Consider the following 22,580-nt stretch of genomic DNA (forward strand, 5'->3'; position numbering starts at 1 on the left):
AATCTGTAACACAGATACATAAATGTACATTTCATTACAGAGCTTTTCGGTAGAGGGTAGGTTTTATTACAGCAGACAAAGGAATTTAAGCATGTTGACATTTACCTTCACTTCGTCCTGAACTAGTAACACCAGTTACAGAGGCATATGGTTATTTTTTATTATTAATGTTTAGACCAAAAGTCAAATAAATCAAATGTAAAACTGTATAGCTTACTTCACTTGGGTGGCAGGACAGGATGAGAAAGCGTAGACCCCCAAACCAGACTGGAGCCACTTGTGAATAATCTGTAACACAGATACATAAATGTACATTTCATTACAGAGCTTTGAGGTAGAGGGTAGGTTTTATTACAGCAGACAAAGGAATTTAAGCATGTTGACATTTACCTTCACTTCGTCCTGAACTAGTAACACCAGTTACAGAGGCATATGGTTATTTTTTATTATTAATGTTTAGACCAAAAGTCAAGTAAATCAAATGTAAAACTGTATAGCTTACTTCACTTGGGTGGCAGGACAGGATGAGAAAGCGTAGACCCCCAAACCAGACTGGAGCCACTTGTGAATAATCTGTAACACAGATACATAAATGTACATTTCATTACAGAGCTTTTCGGTAGAGGGTAGGTTTTATTACAGCAGACAAAGGAATTTAAGCATGTTGACATTTACCTTCACTTCGTCCTGAACTAGTAACACCAGTTACAGAGGCATATGGTTATTTTTTATTATTAATGTTTAGACCAAAAGTCAAATAAATCAAATGTAAAACTGTATAGCTTACTTCACTTGGGTGGCAGGACAGGATGAGAAAGCGTAGACCCCCAAACCAGACTGGAGCCACTTGTGAATAATCTGTAACACAGATACATAAATGTACATTTCATTACAGAGCTTTGAGGTAGAGGGTAGGTTTTATTACAGCAGACAAAGGAATTTAAGCATGTTGACATTTACCTTCACTTCGTCCTGAACTAGTAACACCAGTTACAGAGGCATATGGTTATTTTTTATTATTAATGTTTAGACCAAAAGTCAAGTAAATCAAATGTAAAACTGTATAGCTTACTTCACTTGGGTGGCAGGACAGGATGAGAAAGCGTAGACCCCCAAACCAGACTGGAGCCACTTGTGAATAATCTGTAACACAGATACATAAATGTACATTTCATTACAGAGCTTTGAGGTAGAGGGTAGGTTTTATTACAGCAGACAAAGGAATTTAAGCATGTTGACATTTACCTTCACTTCGTCCTGAACTAGTAACACCAGTTACAGAGGCATATGGTTATTTTTTATTATTAATGTTTAGACCAAAAGTCAAGTAAATCAAATGTAAAACTGTATAGCTTACTTCACTTGGGTGGCAGGACAGGATGAGAAAGCGTAGACCCCCAAACCAGACTGGAGCCACTTGTGAATAATCTGTAACGCAGATACATAAATGTACATTTCATTAGAGAGCTTTGAGGTAGAGGGTAGGTTTTATTACAGCAGACAAAGGAATTTAAGCATGTTGACATTTACCTTCACTTCGTCCTGAACTAGTAACACCAGTTACAGAGGCATATGGTTATTTTATATTATTAATGTTTAGACCAAAAGTCAAATAAATCAAATGTAAAACTGTATAGCTTACTTCACTTGGGTGGCAGGACAGGATGAGAAAGCGTAGACCCCCAAACCAGACTGGAGCCACTTGTGAATAACCTGTAAGGCAGATACATAAATGTACATTTCATTAGAGAGCTTTTGAGGTAGAGGGTAGGTTTTATTACAGCAGACAAAGGCATTTAAGCATGTTGACATTTACTTTCACTTCATCCTGAACTAGTAACACCAGTTACAGAGGCATATGGTTATTTTTATTATTAATGTTTAGACCAAAAGTCAAATAAATCAAATGTAAAACTGTATAGCTTACTTCACTTGGGTGGCAGGACAGGATGAGAAAGCGTAGACCCCCAAACCAGACTGGAGCCACTTGTGAATAACCTGTAACGCAGATACATAAATGTACATTTCATTAGAGAGCTTTTGAGGTAGAGGGTGGGTTTTATTACAGCAGACAAAGGCATTTAAGCATGTTGACATTTACCTTCACTTCGTCCTGAACTAGTAACACCAGTTACACAGGCATATGGTTATTTTTTATTATTAATGTTTAGACCAAAAGTCAAATAAATCAAATGTAAAACTGTAAAGCTTACTTTACTTGGATGGCAGAACCCCCAAACCAGACTGGAGCCACTTGTGAATGACCTGCAACACAGATACATAAATATGCATTACGTTTATCATCAGAAAGAAATGGCCAAATATTTATCATAACCAATAATACACCCCATTAAAAAATGCATTATATTGGGATCCACAGAATATGGTGCTGATCATTTTAGCTCCTCTTCCCATATATTCTAAACATTCACAACAAAGTGTCTGGTCTGTGCCAAGGCAAAGCAAGGACATACATGAAGTCAACAACTGCCTCTTCTATTTTGCCTCTTCTCAGTTAAATCTTACTCCAAGGAACGTTCAATGTCATTAAATGAACTCGTAGACGACAGTATTTCTACATGAAAATTTAAAACAAATAGCCTCGTGCCCTTTGTGCATTTATATTTCGTAAAAGTTAGAGAGTAATCTCTAGCAGCTACAGTTCAATCTAAAAAGTCACCAGGAAACACGTCTGGAAACCGGACTTTTTAGATTGAATAGTAGGCCTGTTTGCTGGTTTCTAACGTGTACAAAATATAAGCACGAGTCCCAAAGCTATTTGTTGCTGCCAGCAGAGAATGTCGAGCTATGACGTAGCAGCTATGTGTTTGAGCATGCGGCAGCTGGTTAGCGCTACCTTATTAGAACTAGCAGGCTACTGCTAACGTCATTCATAATTTAAAACCATTAGCTAGCAGCTAACGTTATCCCGGACTGGTGAACAATGTGAAATCAGCCTCCCTCCCAGAAATAAATGATGTTTAGACACATCCGAATTGGCCTACGTTTTCTTAAAGACTGCCGAGTCCAACATCTAAGCTTTCATAACGTTAACAAAAACTAGTTTTCCTGTAACTTTAATGCTATCGTTAGCTAACAAGCTAACGCTAGCTAACGCAAGCCAACTTTTGTTGTTCACAAACACAAAGTTAGCGTTAAACCAAATTAAACGTTGCTCATTTTAAACTCAGTTCTGAGTTTAGCTTTCATTAAAAGGGTAACAAAGCCCTAGTTGGACAGGATTTAGCCCTGTCTAAAGTGGGCTAAATTAGCTTGCGAAAGCTAGCAGCTAGACCGTAGCTGGTGTGTAAATATGAGCAATATCTGCAGACCAGCAAATCTTCGGATAATAACAGCAAATAAAGCTAGATAAGTAGGTTACTTGTGTTATGGAAGTACTTTTTCAGTGGATAGACTCGGTAGCTGCATAAATAAAGCATATAGGAGCATACTTACAGTGAGCCTTCAGACGCCGCTGTTTCGTCTTCCACTTCATCAACGAGAAATTTGAAAACTAAAGGAGCCGTTAGGACTGGAAAGAGCGCGTTCGATGTGCGTATCCGCACGGAGTCCGCCGCAGAGGGTCCGTTTTGGAACCCTCTGCTGTGTGGGTCAGGATGTTGAAAAACTCGCGTCGATTTACAATGAGTAGGCTAATAATATACCTTTTCAGACATTTTAACAGACGTTGTTTTGACATAAATTTCACATCAATTTGACGTCTTATTTCCTGACATCAAATCAACGTTGATTTAATGTCAATAATATAGACCTGAGATGTAGGGACCAGAAAAAACATGTTAGATTGATACCTTTGTTGGGCCTCTTTACAACCACAAGGAAATCATTACAAAATATAATGAAATTATGCATATTTATGCACGTCATATATGTTGGTCAAAATCTTGACTACTTGTTGATGTCAAATTGACGTCAGGATGCCAGCTGGGATGGTTGTTGTGACAATGTGATCATATTCAAAGGCAATGCAAACTATGCCACCTCATGGCGTTGTCATAAGTTTGGAACCTCCAGTCATGTGTAGTGCACTATATAGTCAATAACTGTATAGTGGTTATTCACTTAAGTGATTTACAGAGTGAATGTGTGGTTGTGAACTTGTGAAGAAAATAAAGCAACCCCCAATACCCAGCCAGGTAGCACGTATAGTATGTGTGGCGAGTGAGTGTGTCTGCATATATGTATGTTTTGGGCAAAACCCCTTATTGGCCTTATCAGCCATGTGCCGCTATAAGCTCACCAAGTTTCATGTGTACAGGACAGGTGTATCAGTGTCCCGGATAACACTGAACAAATATTGAGATGCATTATCAAGATTACTGTCCTGCAGAGGCATCATTATACAGTACATCTGAACCTCAGAATGTGGCACGTTCACAAATAACGGATATGCCATACAAGAGAGAACATCTGCATATTTCACACCTGTGTTATATTCAGTTCTCATTCCTAAGAAGTAATTAAGATTAGATTAACAACAAATAACAAAATGTAAATAAATGTGTGTATATATATATATATATATAAATATATAAAATGTAAATAATATTTTCACCAAACAGAAAATATGTTTCAATGAGCCTGCTGTTGTTTAGGCTACAGTTTAATTATCAGATGGACACATGGAGGTAAGATGTAAAATGTGTATTTTTAGGGGCTTTCTGGTATTAATGTTGGAATTCTAGAATTATCTTCCATTTTCACAATTTGGAAATGCATACAATAAGTGAATCTTGGCACAGGCTCCAGCAATTCTCAACATGAATGTTCTTCCCATTGATATAGCCTGTTCTTCGATAGAACAGAGGCAGACGGAGTCACTTAACATGAAGATTACAAAACAGGAATAACAAGTTTCCCCAGACATTCACACTGTAGTCTATTTTGCAGTTGACCAGTTCAGAGTACAAAGACTGTGTAGCATTACTTGCACCATAAGTCTTCACATTGTACCTTTCCAGTCTAAGGCATTGTGAACTGTCAACAGGCAGCATGGCAGCTGGAAGTTCTGCATGTTGACATTCAAAACGCTGATTAGTCAAGAACATATAGATCCAACAGCTACCTACAAAAGGTCCCCACGATCAAACCGTCTGTTAAGATTTCTTTTCTTTCATTCAAGTAAAATCATAATTAATTTTTCATGAGTCTGCCGACTTAGTTTAACATCATCTGTTTTAGTTTATTCTTCCATTCTCGCTGTTAATGAGCCGATTTGATAAATATGGAACAAAACAAAAATCGATCATAAGAGATGTAGACAATCAATCAAATGATTACGTTTGATGCAAAAGCAGTCTCTGCCAGGTCTGTCAACCAAAATCAGAACCAACTGGACATCTCATTCAAATTGCCAGCATTATATTGCCTCAAGTTTGTGCCCTTAAAAAAACAAAAACAAAAGAAAAACAGTTCTATCAGTTCAAAAGAAAAAAAAAACAATCTCCTTTGTGCGCACACTGTGGTCAAAAGCACAGTGTGCACAGTATGTGCTTGGACAGGAGAAGCAATGAGGTTGATGAGGGGTGGCTGGTAAGTGCAGATAGTGAATGCTTCTTCGCATCTCTCCTCTCCTCTCCTCTCCCCTCCTCCGGTGGCGGTGTGTGTGTGTCCCCCCGTGGTACACGCCGTCGCCGCGGTCACCCTGCTCCGTTTGGCAGCCTCCTCAAAGGGCACTGTGGTGGGTGGTCAAGGAGATCAGGCCTCCTTCATTTTGGCTGCAAGAGTGGAGTTCTCCTGCCGAATGGCCTTGTAGTCCTCCAGGATCTTCTCCAGGTTGGTGATGGTCTTTTTGCTGTTCTCCGTTTCGATCTGCAGTAAATGGATGGTGGTGGACACACGTCAGTCTATTTCAAAACAGTCCAGTGACTAGACTCTAGTTGTAAATGCCTATTTTATGTTAGCAAAAAGTAATGAGAATGTGCTGCATACTAAATTGCGCGAAGCATGACACACAGTTTTATTTGAATCCTATGTTGAATTCTGCTGGCTTTGAGTGGTCTTGAACGCAGCCACGTGACATGGCACTTCCATTGACTTGCATTGTATTTAATACAACGGCCACACATAGTCGGCTTGTCGCCAAATGGGTTTGTATGCGAACATCGGGGGATATTTGGGCAACACTGACCCATAAGTGTTTTTGACATTACTCTACATCAAAACAGTTGCTTCTTCTTGCTATGTGTAGGTTATTTTCATTTTTTGGATGTTTTTAGTTAAAATAAGAGCCATAGCATATTTGCCTTCCGTAGCTTTCAATCCCACCCAGAAATTTGACAGAACACTGCACAAAGACCAAACACTTTCCTTTAAAAATCCACCCACAACTACTCACTATTCAAGTTTGAAAGAACTTTGGGCTCTTTTGAGCGCTTCATTTACTTCACCCCTTACTGGGCACTTTTCCTTTTCCAAAATAAAAATTCCAAATTTTCTCCAGACATATTACAAACTATTTTTTCCCTATAAGAACAGTGTTTTTTTTTAAAAGGTTTGGAAAACAAATAGTATTGTTGTTGACATTTTGCCATTTTAAGTTGTTTGCGTGTGGTCAGCTTTTTTGTGTATGTGTAGAAGACAGCATTTTTAATAATTCAATATTTGTACACACTTTGTAGATATGTGCAAGCACCCTGCTAACCATTCCACACAAAGCACATATTTTCTCCAACACATGTGAATATTCCACAAAACTATGCTTAATGTGGTCAGGTCTGGATAAAAACCTAGTTTTTCAATGGTTTTCTTTGTCATTCAAATGTAATCCGTCACAAATGCAAAAAGGACACGTTCGTGTTTCACATTGCCCTGTATGATTCATATGCACTGATATGATTCGATGATATGTCCTGACGTGAAGGTCACTCGGACCAGCTCTAACAATTGGCATAAACATCTCGCCTTACTGGAGGTGAGAGCGGACCAGACCATACCAGACCAATGCTGTCCTCTGCTGGCTGTCCAAGTCCACTGCAAGCAAAAGGCTATTCAACTGTCCTCTGTTAAATTCAATATATGTCTTTTTTTGTGAACCTCTACTGAAAATAAATATTATCTTGAGAACATTTACAGACACCAGTGCCTACATCCAAAGGTGTAAACCCATGACTACAAAGGGAAGAGAAAGACTGACAATGAATATAGGAAGCAAGCCCAATTTATATTCAAGCAATAAGCCCCGAGAGGCCTTTCTAATTTCTATCCGTTTTAGAAAGGATGGTAAAGGCAAAGGGTCAGTATGGTCTGACAAGCACTATGGGTAAGTAGTGTGCAAAACTCAAAGCCTACCTGTTCCTCCAGATCTCTGATCTCTCTCATGATGGTGCCTGTGTCCTCAATTGTTTGAATGAGTTGTGTACAGTTCTGATATTAAAAAAAAGGATAGTGTAAGTCAAACAAGCAAGAGCTTCAACAGTTCTCAAGGTGCTACCTCTTTGATGACACCATTAGAGAAAAAAAAATTGTATTAGTTTTCAAAATGACAGTTTTCAGAAGGATACGCTCTTACCTCATGTAAGGCTGCCAAATATTTGTAAGACTTGCGGACAGACTCGTCTTTCTTAGCATCCTAGAAAACACACAGAAGCATGTAGGACACCATAAAGGACACTTACACTCCAAAAAAGCTGTGTGCATTGTTAAATATTAATGTAAACGTATACTGTATATTGATGCATTATAGAGTGTAATCCAATTGGACTAGTTTAGAAGCAGAGGGAGGGAGCTTCTCAAATGTTACATCACTGTTTTGATATGTACCTTGAAAACCAACTCATCTGTCACGGCAAACGTACGGTCCAGCTTCCCAGTCAGATTGTTAATCTCTTTCTGCAACTCCTTAGTGTCAGACAAAATCTAAAATGACAAAAGGAATTAATCAATAATCATGTACTACTTCAACAGAAAGCACAGAAATGCAATAGCCATCACAATGAAGAGTTATCGTGGTGTAGTACCTTAGTGATTTCCTCTTTTTGTTTCTTAATGTTGCCAACAATCTCCAGAATTCTCATAGTGTATGCAGACCTCGAGACATCTTTTGGCAATTTTTCATATTCTGTTAGCTGCAGAAAAAAAAAAAAAAAACACTTAGAAAGTAGAAGCAACATCCAACCATAATTTATATCGGCAGTCTACCATCTAACTGTGGTTTGTGATTCAAATGTATTCGATTTTAGAAAGATTTTCTCACCAACTGTTTGTAAAGTGCTTCCTTCTTCTTTGCCTCTTCGGCAGATTGACGGATTTTTTCATGAAGCTCTTTGATTTCAACCAACATTTTAGAAGATTCCACCTGAGAGAGAGAGATGAAAAGTTGACATGAGCGGAGTCACTTAATGCAACTTGATCACATCCATGCATATGCAGCTACCGTGCCCTGCCAATAAAAGCTGAAGATTAATGGATGCTGCTTTTTACCCTTAAAGTACCATACCATACAGTATTAAAAACAAAAACAAAAAAAAACACTCCAGCAGATGCTCTGTGAAAACTTAATTTACAGAAGTCAGAAGTCAGAAAACTTCTAAAAAAAACCCTTGCATTTGACGAGGAGGGACGGTGAGATTCCTATAATTTCTAACACTAGAAAAGGTCAGTAAGAATAGCTACGTTTGCTTTAGCACTTTTAGGCTAATGTCTAAGTATGAGTGGTGTAGATGTAGGCCAGGGGTACCTCTTGATCGCTGCAGAGCTCATTCAGCCTGCGCTGTTCCTCCAGGAGAGGGGCTTTGTGCTTCTCCCATTGAGCCTTCAGACTCTCCAGCCTCTTAACGCTCGCATCTACCAGGCTCTGCCACATACACATACACAGTCAGGATACAGCAGTCCAGATAGATTCTGTTTAATCCAAATCAAACAGATTCAATTAATTTACAATAGTGTTGCAGTAGGAGAGCACCAACCTGCAATTTGACAAGATTGTTCTGACCATCTGGCAGGAGATCGATCGTCTGTTTCTTCACTTTTACCAAATCCTCCTTCCCAGAGTTGCTCTTCTCGAGTTCCTTCAGCTCTTCTGTCACCTAAGAAACACAGACAAAAACCAACAAAGTTGCTGAACGTGAACATTGAACCCTCCAGAAAAAAAAGCTATTCAGTCTAGAGTCAAGAGTTACATCTGCTTGCATGCTACTGTAAAGAGCAGCGTTTTGGAGAGCTGGGCCCAGATGAGTGACCATGACAACGCTACACAGCATTTCTTAGGGACACAAAACTCCAGACACCTGGTTGATGGACGTGGCTAGCTGCCTCATGTCTCCGCCCACTTCCTCCATCTGTACGGAGAGCTGGTGCAGTTGCTGCTGGAGGGCGGCGATCTCCTCCTGCTGCTGCGCCCGCAGGTCCTCCTCCGACTGGCGCGAGCTGGGCAGGGAGCTGGCCGCTGCTGCCATCTGCTGGACACTCTTCTCAGGCTCCTGGAACAAGAGGAGCAGGAAAGTGGGGTAACCATTGCCATGACAACATATCTGCTAGCACGTTCATCTGCATCGCTCAAAAACTTAGCTAAACATTACTGTTAGCATCTTGAAATGAACCATAGAAATCTTTCAGTGCTGTTGGTCATCATAGAGACTCAAATGGGCCAAGATCCATTTTGCAATCTTGACCGTCTGTATGCGAATGATTCTGTGAAACGATGATAAGTCTTTTGCAGACATGGATTCTCTGATGTAAAAAAAAAAAACATCCAAAATGGAACCTTTGCAAAATCTTTCCATTAGGTTTACTACCAGATGAATTCTAAAAGAGAAGGTCTTACACTTCCATCTGATAGCCAAATCAGGTATATCAACATTAAATGTGGCAATGTGCTATATAAATAAATAAAATAATAAATGTTGACATTAACTGTTGCAAGCCAGCAACAGAAAGTGGAACTGAGTAAGACAGTTATGACTGTGTGTGACTTCCTTTGCATCTTCCACTTTACTATGGCTATTATGATTGCCATGTAACCATGTAAAACGCTATGGAAACTAACAGGACTGGATTGAACTGAACTAACCAGGACAGGCATGTATTATCTTATCCCCATTCTTAACAATAAAACAAGACAATGTGAATGACGGTGAAAATCAATTGTTATACTCGAGTTGACTTTTTGCTGAATGCTTGAAAATTCCTTTCTGCACTTACATGTGACTAGCATTCCTTCCTGCATCCATATCCATACCAATTTTCCAAACTGATAATGCATTCTTTGTCTGTGTATTTATGGAAAGGCTCTTGGGCGTCTCTAAGTCTATGTGACCACAAAGATGGGTTACACTACAGTCAGTGTGTTGTGCATTGTGCAAGAGCCTCTATTGGGGACTTTCTTAGAGCCAGGTGCAGTAATCACATTTATAAGGAAGGACACATCTAAAAGTATTCTGAGATTGATGTTGCCTGTTTGTACAAGAGGAATTACTCCAGCAGTTGAGCAGACAGCAGAAATGATTGCTGGTGTGAGTGATGGCAGTGTAAAATTTTTATGTTGAACCCCCCCCCCCCCCCAAAAAAAGGATAGGGTTTGTCATCTGAGCCATGGAAATGGATTTTTACTGACATCAGTCGTGGTCCATCTAACTTTTTAAAGCACATGTTGACCATTCAAATGAGAAATTATTACTGGACATTTTTTAAATTCCCATTAAATAGTTTGAATCAATTTCCCAGAGGATCAACTAACTCGCCGTTCACAATAGGGTAAATGTGGCTAAGGTAGCTGAAGTTTACTCACAGAAATTAAAAGTGCATTCATGAGCAACTGGAAAGTGGGAAAAGTCCTGAGTAACAACATCGCTCCTGAATAACTCATACCCTGAACATTTCATTGATCGCTCTTCCACATTAGGTACACAGTTTACATATTCAGCAATGGTATCGGTCGGGTATTGACCGATACAAAAAGCCCAGGCATCGGTATCGAGACTGAAAAAGACGGATTGGTGCATTCCCTACTTAATACCTGGTTGCCACTACAGGCAATAGTCATGCCTTTATTGCACGCAAAAGAAACAAAGTGGTTCTGTTTCTTGTCCAATTTTCTTTGGCCTTAACAGCGATAGCATGGACAGTTCACTTGTTCATAGCCGATTCCATTGTTGCGAAGCCTGCTTCCAGGCCCAACCATTGTCATACTATGGTTGTTATAGTTACCATACATAAGAATGGAAGAATGGAACGGTAATTTAACCTTTTTTCTCCCCAGATCTACTTCATAAGTCATGTTATTCAGAATTCATAGCCACAGCACCAGCCATTCAGAAAAAAGGCATTTATAGAGTATAAAGCTTGTTCCCTGAAAGAGAGAAACAGAGTGTGTACATACTCCAAAAACCAAAGGCAAAAGTGCAAACGTGCAAACGTGCCTGTCCTATAAAATCTGATATTTTTCTTCCACCCCAGCACTGCCAAAACCACATAAACTCTGTCCACAGTGGTCTGGAAGTGTTCTTTTGGATGCAAACATGCATCACGGTTGGTCCAAGCGATAAGCAAAATGTCTAGATCATTTAAAATAATGGCTAAAACTTTTTCAGACCAAAGGCCTCTTAACCACTAAATAATCCTCATAGATCACCTAACTCTAAACTCACCCAACCATTTTTATCATGTCTTTTCACCTTCCTTATTGTGTCAGAGGTTTCATTTTTTGGGTTCTATGGGTGAATAGTGCCTTAAAGGACAACAACATCCTATGATCTATGATGATAACAATTGTAAACCTTAATTGGGAAACAATGATCTGACTTTAATCAGAGTAGTTTTGAGACTAGAGGACTAGAATATGCATTTAGCAATAGAGATATAATAGCCTTGGGGGCAAGTTGAAGGTCCCTACAGACACACTAACGTAATTTTAATTTTGTTTTTTTAAAAAAGGGGAGGTTTAAAAGGTTATTATTGTGATCAATATTGTGAACGACTCTTCTGTTTATTATCTTTGCTTCACACTGATCTAAGGCATGATATTTTACCACATCTGCTCTCGGATCACTAGGGATAGTTTGCAGGCCTCACTTTGAGAGACACTGATATATAACAGATCAAAGCACAGTAATGGAGATCACAACTGCACAGAGGAGAAGCTTGGGAGCCCGGTGAAGGGGGGTCTGGAGATGGTAGGAGATGTATCGATCAACAGAATGTTTGTTAGGCACCATACTGGACTCACTTTCTACAGCATAGTCAGTTACATCTAAGATACAATTGTTTTACTAGAACAGGTACTTCCCATCGTTATGTTCAAATGAAACCAATATTTAGACCTCAGTGAGAGATCCCAGCTTAAAGTGACCAAAGACTGGCGTGTTGTGTCTCCCGCGTACCTGTGTGAAGGTGAATTTCTCTGTGTGGGTGAAGCGCGTGCCCTTCGTGAGAACGTCTCCTCCCGCCGACGCGCCGCCAAACGACTGCAGCAGCTCGGCGAGGTCGGAGGTCGAGCGCTGAGCACCCTGGGAGTCGGCCCGTGGCTGAGCGGCCACTCGGAGCTGCTCCTCAATCCTCCGCTGCAGGCGGGTTCTCTTCCGAGAGCGATATTCCTACAGACCACAGGAGAGAGCAGATCAAAGGGAAAACATCAAAGACTGATCGACACACTGAATAGGAGGAGATTGGACTAGCCCTGACCTGCGATCCTCAAAGCCTACTTTGTAGCTGCTTTGCTAACAGAGGGAAATTACCTTCTCTGAGATTAATTCTCTGAGGTGTCATAAAACATTAGGATTTTTGTTTGCAGATTGCATTTAAGCATTCACGACCCTTGGAGGGAGAGCAGCAGAGTTGGGAATGCTTCACAACCACACACTGACCAAGAGACACAATTACAGAAGAAACTGAACAATACTTCATCTGACCTTTTACGGAAAAAAACTGCTTGCTCCAAAAACCAAAGCTCTTGTGACTTTTTTTGGCAACAATGCAATAGCAATAGCAATGATTTGCAACTTAAATTTCTAAATCAAATTTGAAAACTGTCTGTCACCGTGGCCGCATAATACACTGAGTCATTAGCTTGGCAACCACTCTGCGCAACTTTGTGCCAAATGAGAAACTCTTCTTCCATAGTCTCTGCTGCTTGCTGCTGGAGTCATATGCCACAGGAATAAATATGATTTAATTTGCTAATGCCTCAGACCAAGGCTGGCCTACTCTTTTGCTCTTTGTTCCTCCGTCAGAAGACCCAGAGACATTGAGGTCATGGTGTCAGCAACACGGCTCTCTGCTGGGTGTGACACAGGAACTGCTGGGAAAGGTCAGCTGACAGCTTGACATGAGGCGTTTGAGGAAGCATGGTACATTTCACACACGACTGCGGGTCTTTCTACAGATACTTTTTGTGCTTGCTAAGTGTTTGTGCTTGTCTGTGTTTGTCAACACTAAAATCAAAGCTAAGAATTGATCTGAGAAATCATGGTAAATATTTGCATAAATGCTCTAAACAGTATTCAATATTTTGGTATTTTGGAAGCTGAGCTCCATTCAATTGATATTGTACAAAGCTATAAGGACGATTTTGAGCTAAATACTACAATAGATTACAAGCCGTTCTTTAGTATTAAGATAGAGCTTCACATTTCAGCAGCTCTCAATGCATTACAATCTCTGAGAAAACTACCCTGTAATTACTCTATACTACTATGCCCAGTACATCCTCAAACAAATCTGCCCAGTGTATTGCAGCATATCACCTCATTGCATCCTGACATGGCCTATGTTTCACACCAAATTTAACACCACACTTGGTTTAGGCAACAAACCGACTTCCTACTCCAAATGTGGCTACACTAAAGTGTGTTGTGAAGACACGGCCAGCTCGTAGAAAACTGAACCGAAACCTCCAATGTCAAAATGAAAATGACAAGTCTCTGCACAAGATTGAGGTAATGCTAGCATGGTCAAAAAACATAGTACACTGCCTAGCTGACCTAAAATTCCTTTATCGTTTACCTCTAAGGTCAAACTGACCCATGCAGTGAATGTCAGACTGTTTCAACAGAGAGCCAAAGCACATCAGTGCAAAAAAGAAGAGCTCTAGGTCTTTGCTTTGTCCCATCAAGTTAACGTTGGTTTTCTTCGCTGGATCATACAAAAACGAAAAAAAGTGTTTGAGATCGCTATGTCTTAACAACAGGTCTAGCACCAAGTTAGTTAAACACACGGCCTCGGATGCTATAACGTTACCAGCCTATGTGGTAGATGAAAGACAGGGCCAGCTTAATGGCCATTCTAACGGTCATATGCTTCTCTTATCTTACGTTAGGATAGAAAATCAGACTTGGGAATGATTCTTCTGTAATGGCTTTTTGTTCTTAAATCAGATCTTAAATACCACAGTTACCAAATAGTTAAGAAAGGATTTTCAAGTTTAAAGGAAGTTCATGTAATATGGCACCGGGGCATTGAAGCACCATCACCAACATCTGTACAAATCTCACATAATCGATGTCATTCTGCTTGGAATGCTCAGTGCTTAGAGGTGCAGTCCTGGCTAAAGTTTGTTAATACTTGCGCTTCACGGACAATCTCATAAACCCTTTCCTCTCATGCTCCAACAGCAACGTTTATGATTGGCAGGAACAGTTTGCAGCTCATTCCAAGCCACTGTTTGTTCCCTATTTAATGAGCCTGGACTGACTACAAACACCAGAGTTTTCTTCTCTCTTTTAAAGCACACACATTGGATGGACAGCAAGAGGAACGTGAGGAGAATCGATATGAATTTGATTTTAAAAAGTGCAATACATTACAATCAATGATTTCACTTCTGTGAATCTTCAACCGCCACAAACCCCATCATTGCAGTATAGTCTAATGTGTCGCATGATATGTGTCAGTTTGCTGGAATTATGTTCTGATGATTATGAAAGAAAACAGTGTTAAAGGAAAGCACTGGCGATTTTTCACATAGATATCCGTTTCTCTGCTACGTCTGCTACCTAGCTTGAGTTGGGGCAGTCAACAGCTGGAGCAACCAGGCAGCTACAGTGCTACACTCTAGTTCTGACTCATAGGCAGCAAGACTGCTGACAATTAACACATTAGTGTCCCCAGATCCATTAGTGTCCCCAGATCCGATCTGGAAATACTAACCTCGGGGGTCAGTCGGGACAGGAGACCCTGGCTGTTCCACTCAAGCTCCCACTCCTGGGCGGCACTGAGTTCGGCGGCATGGCGCTCCAACAGGGAGGCAGGCACTGAGATTGGCTGGGAAGGTTGGGCAGTCACCGCCGGCAAGAAGTCCCTGTAGTACTCCTTGACCTCTGTCAGGGATTCATGCAGATGTGCACGTACACACACACACACACACACACACACACACACACACACAAGTATCAAGACACATGAAGGGTGGGGCTGTGCAACTCTGAATGTCAAAGCAATCTCATTCTGAGGACAAGTTCACACTTGTGCATTTAATTGCATAACTTTTGACACCTGAGGCACTGTGCACAACAGAAAAACCACAAAAGCGCTTTGCATGTACTGGTAGCCACCGGCATGAGTGCGGCGCCACTTGCCACGCACACCGAAACGTTAACTATTCCATACACAGTGGATTTAGTTGAGCGGCGCCCACAGATAGAACTGAATAAGCATCAACAGCAGCAACGTTCAACACTGTTTAGGGTTCAACTGAAAACAATGGAATCAAACGGAACCATTCGCCAAAGGCTAAGTGCTCTGCACTCATGCTGGCGCCAGTGTGCAGAGGCCTTAAGTGCTATGGCTCTCAGGATGGGAATGCTACACACCTTTAGGCTGCTTGTTCTGGGGTACTCTGAGCGAATACGGAACACTCAGAGGCTGTGAGTAAAACCTGTGACATGGACCCCGGCTCTGAAATCACAGCAAAGAAAACAAAATACACAAGTCAAATGTCATGTTCACATCTCATGTATGTCATGCAGGTAAATATCACTGGAAAGCAATGCAACTACAAGCATTACATATATTACAAGCATTAATCCTCAACAAACAACAAATCATGGAGCAACAAGAACTATAAAACATCTGAATAAGTGAATAAGAGGATTGAGATAGTTAAAAAAGGGGGATCATGGGAAAGGGAAGAGATATGCTGTGATATGCATTGCATGTTTTTTCGTAGTTGCGCACCTGTGTTTTGCACTGGAGAGGCAATCGACAGGTCGGAGGGAGCCAGGGGATAGCCAGCTGCGCTTTGATCTGATCAGCGATGGCCTTCTGCAAGAGCACAGACTTACCTACACAGTTCAAAGAAAAAACAGAGAGCTTTCACCAACAATTAAGAACACATGCAACAAGTACAAAATCAATCAATCAATCAATCAATCAATTCAATTCAACATCAATTATACCTGCTGGCTGATCTGAGGCCTCTGCACTTTCTCTAGGGAGCCTCTCAACCAGAAACATGAGCAAGGACCTGATCTCTGGTTCATTGCTGTAGAGAAACGTCTGGTAGCCAATCTCCCCCTTATAGCCCAGGTCCTAGGTGGCAGACAAACCAATAGGATCAATAAACACTTAACAACGTAGCAAAAACAATTTTGTTAACAGGCTGTTGTGTGAACCATACTCTTGCCCTGTCCCCTTAGAACCTAGAACCTAGAACCCCTTAGAACCTAGTCATGACTGTTGACTTTCCTGGTTGGGGTCCTAAGAGACCACTTTAATGCCAGCAGCAACGCAAACTGCTAAAACAATGCAGCTGTGAACTGTTTCAACAAATGATTTCCTTCACAGTCTACCAAGCTTTAAAAGCCACAGTTCAACTAGTAACAAGTGCAGAATCAGTGTAAACTGGTGTGTCATACATATTACAAGCTTCACAGTATTGTCTTACTCTTAATCTGAACAAAGCAGAACACATCCCTAGGGCAAAAAAGCAATGGTCATCATGTCCCTGACGTGCATCTTGTTAGTTATCTTTTTTTACAACAGTTGGGCTAGTAAAGCACTTCGACCGATCTATACTGTAAAATGGCTATAAAGACACCTTTGCTGTCAAAGCCAAATTAACAAAAACTTTGCAATCAAATGCAAATGACAGTACCAATTCACTGCCATCAAACAACATTGCTGCACAGAAATCATGCTGCCTCCTCATCACAGCCCATAGGCCGACCCACTCCAGCTCAGGTGTCTTACCTGACAGGCCTGTGCTAGACTCATGCCCAGGCGAAAGCGGGCAGACATCCCTGGGGGCAGCAGATGGGACAGGCCGCTGCCCAGCGCAGGGTCGATAACACGGAGGCATCGCACCACAGCCTCGACGATCAGTTCGCTGGTAAACTGCTTCACACTCTCCACATCTTCGCCGACATCCCTAAAGAAAGAGGATTATAGATCACATTCAATAGTGACATTTCAAGTAAAAGACTACAACAAAAAAAGTAAAAGACTCTACAAGATCTGCCACAACATTTGCAAGATGGCTCTTTGGCATGGAAGCATTTTAAGTTGACCTACACTCGTGCCACTGGGTTATGTTGCCATGGGTAGTGTTTTATTCCCAAGGGTGATGCTGACACCATGCATACCAAGCATCAGGGCAAAGACCACTCATAAGATCAGATGTTCTGGCAAGCAAATGATTTATCAAATGCACACACAGGTCAAAAGTTCCTCAATATAGAAATGTAGTCTATTGCTTGAAATTTTCCAATCTTTCACACAACAAATTGAAAAGAGAAGTTGCACTTGAGTTGGATTGACATTTTGATAACAGTTAGGTTAGGCCATAAGCTAACTGTTAGACGTTGAACACCTGAAAAACAAGCAACCTGTAAAAGTGAAGTGCAACTGATGATAGAAAGGCTATCATAAAACAGTTCAACTGACTCGGTTTCTTTGACCATGAGAAAGAATATCACCCGTTTGAACAATCTCATTTCACGTCAAGTTACTTACGTGCCAACCTGTCTGAGCGAATGAATCAAAATTCTGTCAACCTCCTCCATCGCTGCAAGAAATTAGCAGCTTCGTGATAACTCTCTTCTGAAACGATAAGCTCCACCACCTCAGCCGAAATGGAATTCATAAGGTTATTATACAAAATCACTTTTAAAGCGTTAACTGCACTTCAAATTAGCTTTCGAGAAAGCTAGCTAGCTAGTGCAGGGTGGCTAGCTTCTAGCGACCAGAGGTTTCCAAAAGCCAGGGTAGCAAGGGTTATTAGCTCAAGTATGCTAACGATTCAAAATACACGTTCGTCCCATTTTTGTAAGCATGAAGCATTCGATTATCTTTTAACAGCGTTGTATTTTTCATCACATCGCCTGTTTTCAGTTAACTGTTCTGCTGCTATGTTTGACAATCGAAGAAATTCTGCATCTCAAACTAGACAGGAAGTCATATGCATTCGCACTGGATTGTGGGATATTTGGTTTGAGTCCACACACAATCGTAGGAGAACGAGGTATCAACACCGGTAAGAAAACTACAAGCTAAAGTGCATTTCGCCCATGGGTCGCATGACCAAGGCTGACGCTGAGACACGTGCACAACATCGAGTGGGTATGGGATGGAGCTTAGAATTTAGTGTTGGCAAAAACATAAGGGCACTTTTGTTAAAACTTTGTTCATGTATTTGGTTTCAGCATAAACTACACTGTGCCAATTCAGCACGCGTGTCCTGCAAACATCATCTTCAAGTTTGTTTTGGGGACAAATCATTTCTTGTACAACTTTGGCATGGGAATTTCCTTAAGCAGCAAAGCAAAGCTATAATTTGATGTTGTCTACTTCTCTAAAAACAATTATTCTGTCATCATGCAATAATGGTGGAATGACACAGGCAATTTAGACCTGTTTTTAGGCCAGGGATGTCTAGTTGAGGCCATGACCTCCAATATTCAGAGTAGCCTTAATATAGCCTATTTTTTTCTTTTTTTTAAAGGGGGAGGAAAAAAGGGAAAACCATGGGAGGAACCATGTCTGCCACATTATGTGGGTTAAATGAATAGCATGCATCTTGTCCACTCCAATGCTGTAAACTGCAAACTTGCAGGTAGTTACTTGTATTCTAAAGTGACCAGATGTCCGAGACTAAAACAGGGGACATAATCCCAAACGGGGATATTTTCAGTTTGACTATCAATCTGATTGAAATACATTTTGTCTTCAAAAAACTGGGACATATGTAGTTTTCCTGTATTTTCCCGGGGACAGGCAACCAAAAACGGGGACGTCTGGTCACCCTAATCTATTCTCTAGCCTGGCCTGGGCGATACAGGTTGTGCAGACCTGGCCAGATCACCTCTGGAGGTGGTTAGGGTCACATATTTCCACGTTCCTGGGCCAAATTTGAGTTCGCCTACAGGAACCAAAGCTGCCATCTTTGCCCATATAAGGAGATACAGGTGTTAATTAAACTACCTATGGCAAGTTACATTGTAAGTTAGCTCTGGGGAAGCAAAGATCAAAGTGTGCTGTCTTCACCTACTGAGTCCAGATCACATCCATTCGAAGGCAGAGGACAAAACGTTGTTGCGCAAAACGTCTGCATTTCCAATTTCTTTGTCCCCACGAGAGATTAACAGGTGCGGTCATTCAAAATCCCCATCTGACAGGCGGGTTTATTTGGATAACCTACAGCAAAGTCCATGTCCCTGTCAGTAAATGTTGTCATGCAGGCAGTGTGTGGTGTACAGTGATGGGGACGAGACTGCCAAGACCGAGTCGCTTACACTAACAGTGTAAATTTACAACTCCAACATAGGGCCTTTTGCAACCAAGTACAGCCACCCACTCACCCACCCTTTTGCTATCAATCAGGCTACTTCAATCCTCTCAAAATCTTTGGGCCGGGCAGCATAGCACCATGATATATTTTAACACCAGTCAATATTATAATTTTCTATTAGAATAAGAATATTTGTAATGGTGGATATTTTAGAATATGTATTAGAATATAGAATAAGAGTTTTAAAAAAAATGGGTGAGAAGGTCTCGCTCAAAAATTCTGAGTAGGCTAAGCCTCCTTCCAATGTAGGCCGAGATCAAGACTAGTCTCGAGACCATTTTTTGCTTACGCAGTCTTGTTGTCTCGGAATTGAAAGCAAGAAATATTCGGTCTTGACTCGGTTTCAGCCCACATTGCGAGGAGGCGGACTCTGAAGACCAGACTTGAGTATCACAGATGGGATAATGCCCTGCGTGTTTTTAAAGGCCCACTCTGTAATTCGTTATTTCGTACGTTTCTTACACTTTTGCTGTCACATTTTTCTTTACGGAACTCCCCCTATAACTTTTGGGTGCATATTTCACAACCGTCTTGCTGGCTCTGCCATGATGAACATCTCAAAAATGAAGCCATCGCTGCTATTTCTTATAGCTCGCTGGCATGGCTAACCGTTGCTTATGACGCGTGTGTATGTCCAGAGAATATGAAGAAGAATATGTCCAGCTTGTTTTTGCCACAAAAGGTAATTTACCCATCACAATGATTTCTAAACTGTTTTGAATATGTTATATCTACTGTACGTTGAATAAGTTGTATAGGAAGCCTTTAAAGTTAGCAAACAATTTGTTTTGTTAAATGTGGCAGTAATTGCTAGCCTGGCTCCGCCTGTCTACGTAGGCTACTTCCGTTCAATTTCTTTTCCCTACAGTACTCCGTCTGGAATAGCGTGATCCGCCCTCGTTTACTTAGGCTTTGTGGAAACTCCTGAGAGAGCGATTACGTTTCATTTGCAAGCCTATTGTTATCATTGTTTGTGTCACCCGTGGTTAACATATCTCATTACCAAACGTTAGTGATTGAACTCCAGTGATATAAAAAGCGTCCACCAACTAATAAACGTTTAACAATGGATCTAGGCCAGACTCTCTGCGAATCCAGTGGGGTGTATTACTAACCTCGATTAGTGGGTTAGCGAGGTATGTTGCGCTCAAAGCCAGGGTATGCTGCAATACGAAAGTGGATTTGTTTTAGCGTATCTTATGCTCGCAACCAAACCTGGTCGGGAGCAGGTTATGTGCTAAGTTATATAGCTCAAATCGTGAAAAACTACCGCCATCTGACCAATCCTACTGACTACTGACCAATCAATTATCTTGAAAAACAAAGTTCTCACGTGTGAGAATCTGTCATACATCTCACTGGTGCAGCTCCGCCTCTTCAAACATATTGAAACTCGAAGGCGCTTTTAACTATGTTGCGCATGCAGATATATCACTACTGGACTTGCATACCATACAATATCTGATGACCATCGATTCTTTTGATTTTATAGGTTAGACATTAGAAATGACCACCATAGACTACGCTGCCGCTCTGTGAAAGTAATCTTTTTTTAATACAAGCAGTCTTGTGCATCTCCACATTTCACGATTGGCCAAAACCACGAGAACGCGCACAGATTTGAGCTGAAATAGTTTGACAAATTCACCCGTGAGTGAGTTGCGTGATACCACTCAACTCTGATTGCGACTATCGTATTTGTCGATCCAAGGAAAGCCTGGTTATGTTCAGCGAGATTCGTAGTATACCCCACAGGCTAAGTAATTGCATGAAGACAAAACAAACATTTTTGGTGAAAGCAAGTCAATCAGAACTGCACTTGGCCTCTAAGACATTATTCAATATTTTGATTTGCCATTGGCTAGATGTCTTGTCCTGAACATCATGCAAGATACTTTTTTTACTGATGCTTCTAACATTTTCACTCTTGTGCATTCAGAGTAAACTGGAGAGAGAGAGAGAGAGAGAGAGAGAGAGAGAGAGAGAAAGTTGGGCAGGGATAGCAGATGGAAGTAAATAAGGACATAACCACTTCCAAAGTGTCTAAGCTTAGTCTAGGGTGCAGTTGTTTTGTTTTCACATTGAATCATGGTAATCTGGCCACACAGGTGAAAAGGGAAAATTGTTTAAAATTGTTTGTTGTTGTTTAAAAAACTATTCGTTACATTTTGGCAACAATATCTGGACTATCTGTACCAGTTATGTCCATTAAATCTATCATGACCAGATTTACCCCAGCAGGTGTCAGGTCAGCCCTTTGCCTCGGATGAAAAATATAGGCAAATTGGCAAAGTTTTGAAGCACTCAGTATTACAATGTAACAACTATATGTAGGTACCCACAAATACATAATGTAAGTACAATGATAGTACCTGATAGTACATGTTGTAACACAGGTTGTACCACTGTACCTAATTAGGTAGGTACACTGTAACAGTGACACATTAAAATGAAGTGTTACCCAATTTTTGTTCTTTAAATAGCTGAACAGCTTGTGTTCACAGTTCCAAAATGCCTTCATACATGGCGCTATAACCCACTCTACACATTATTTCAAGTCAAGTCATTTATAATGCATTTAGCATGCACAGAGTGCAACCCAAAGCACTTTACAGTCAAGACTGATACATAAGACAATGCCGAACGGAGTGGTGTAGTTGCCAGCGTACCTGTGACATCAAGAACAAACAAATTTACAAAGTAACAAGATGACACAAGGCAAAAGATGCCGGCGCAATCACCAGCGTACCCCTGACACCAAGACATACAAACAAACAAGAAACAAATAAATAATGAAACAAACAAAACAATAAAAGTCCATGTTAACTTAGTCTAATTGATT

At 40.8% G+C, this 22,580-nt stretch overlaps 1 protein-coding gene and 1 long non-coding RNA gene across 2 annotated transcripts; both read right to left on the reverse strand.

Annotated features, from left to right (window-relative positions):
• Positions 1 to 1,639: 1,639 nt before the first annotated feature.
• LOC134086878 (uncharacterized) lies at positions 1,640 to 3,490 on the reverse strand. Its single transcript, XR_009939775.1, has 4 exons — positions 3,457 to 3,490; positions 2,214 to 2,265; positions 1,928 to 1,998; positions 1,640 to 1,713 (listed from the first exon to the last, which is right to left on the reverse strand). It is a non-coding gene; the product is annotated as an uncharacterized LOC134086878 (long non-coding RNA).
• A 1,097-nt stretch (positions 3,491 to 4,587) lies between these two features.
• ccdc22 (coiled-coil domain containing 22) lies at positions 4,588 to 18,349 on the reverse strand. The gene is made up of 16 exons (XM_062541345.1): positions 17,905 to 18,349; positions 17,143 to 17,320; positions 16,350 to 16,482; positions 16,129 to 16,235; positions 15,765 to 15,849; positions 15,103 to 15,272; positions 12,339 to 12,551; positions 9,249 to 9,440; positions 8,928 to 9,047; positions 8,699 to 8,815; positions 8,216 to 8,317; positions 7,980 to 8,087; positions 7,783 to 7,878; positions 7,532 to 7,591; positions 7,312 to 7,386; positions 4,588 to 5,832 (listed from the first exon to the last, which is right to left on the reverse strand). Exons 1-16 carry the CDS (start codon positions 17,952 to 17,954, stop codon positions 5,719 to 5,721), a joined length of 1,920 nt encoding a protein of 639 aa, XP_062397329.1. The 5' UTR covers positions 17,955 to 18,349; the 3' UTR covers positions 4,588 to 5,718.
• Positions 18,350 to 22,580: the final 4,231 nt, after the last annotated feature.

The sequence above is a fragment of the Sardina pilchardus genome, chromosome 7 (assembly GCF_963854185.1).
Source record: "Sardina pilchardus chromosome 7, fSarPil1.1, whole genome shotgun sequence".
In the NCBI taxonomy this organism is placed as follows: domain Eukaryota; kingdom Metazoa; phylum Chordata; class Actinopteri; order Clupeiformes; family Clupeidae; genus Sardina; species Sardina pilchardus.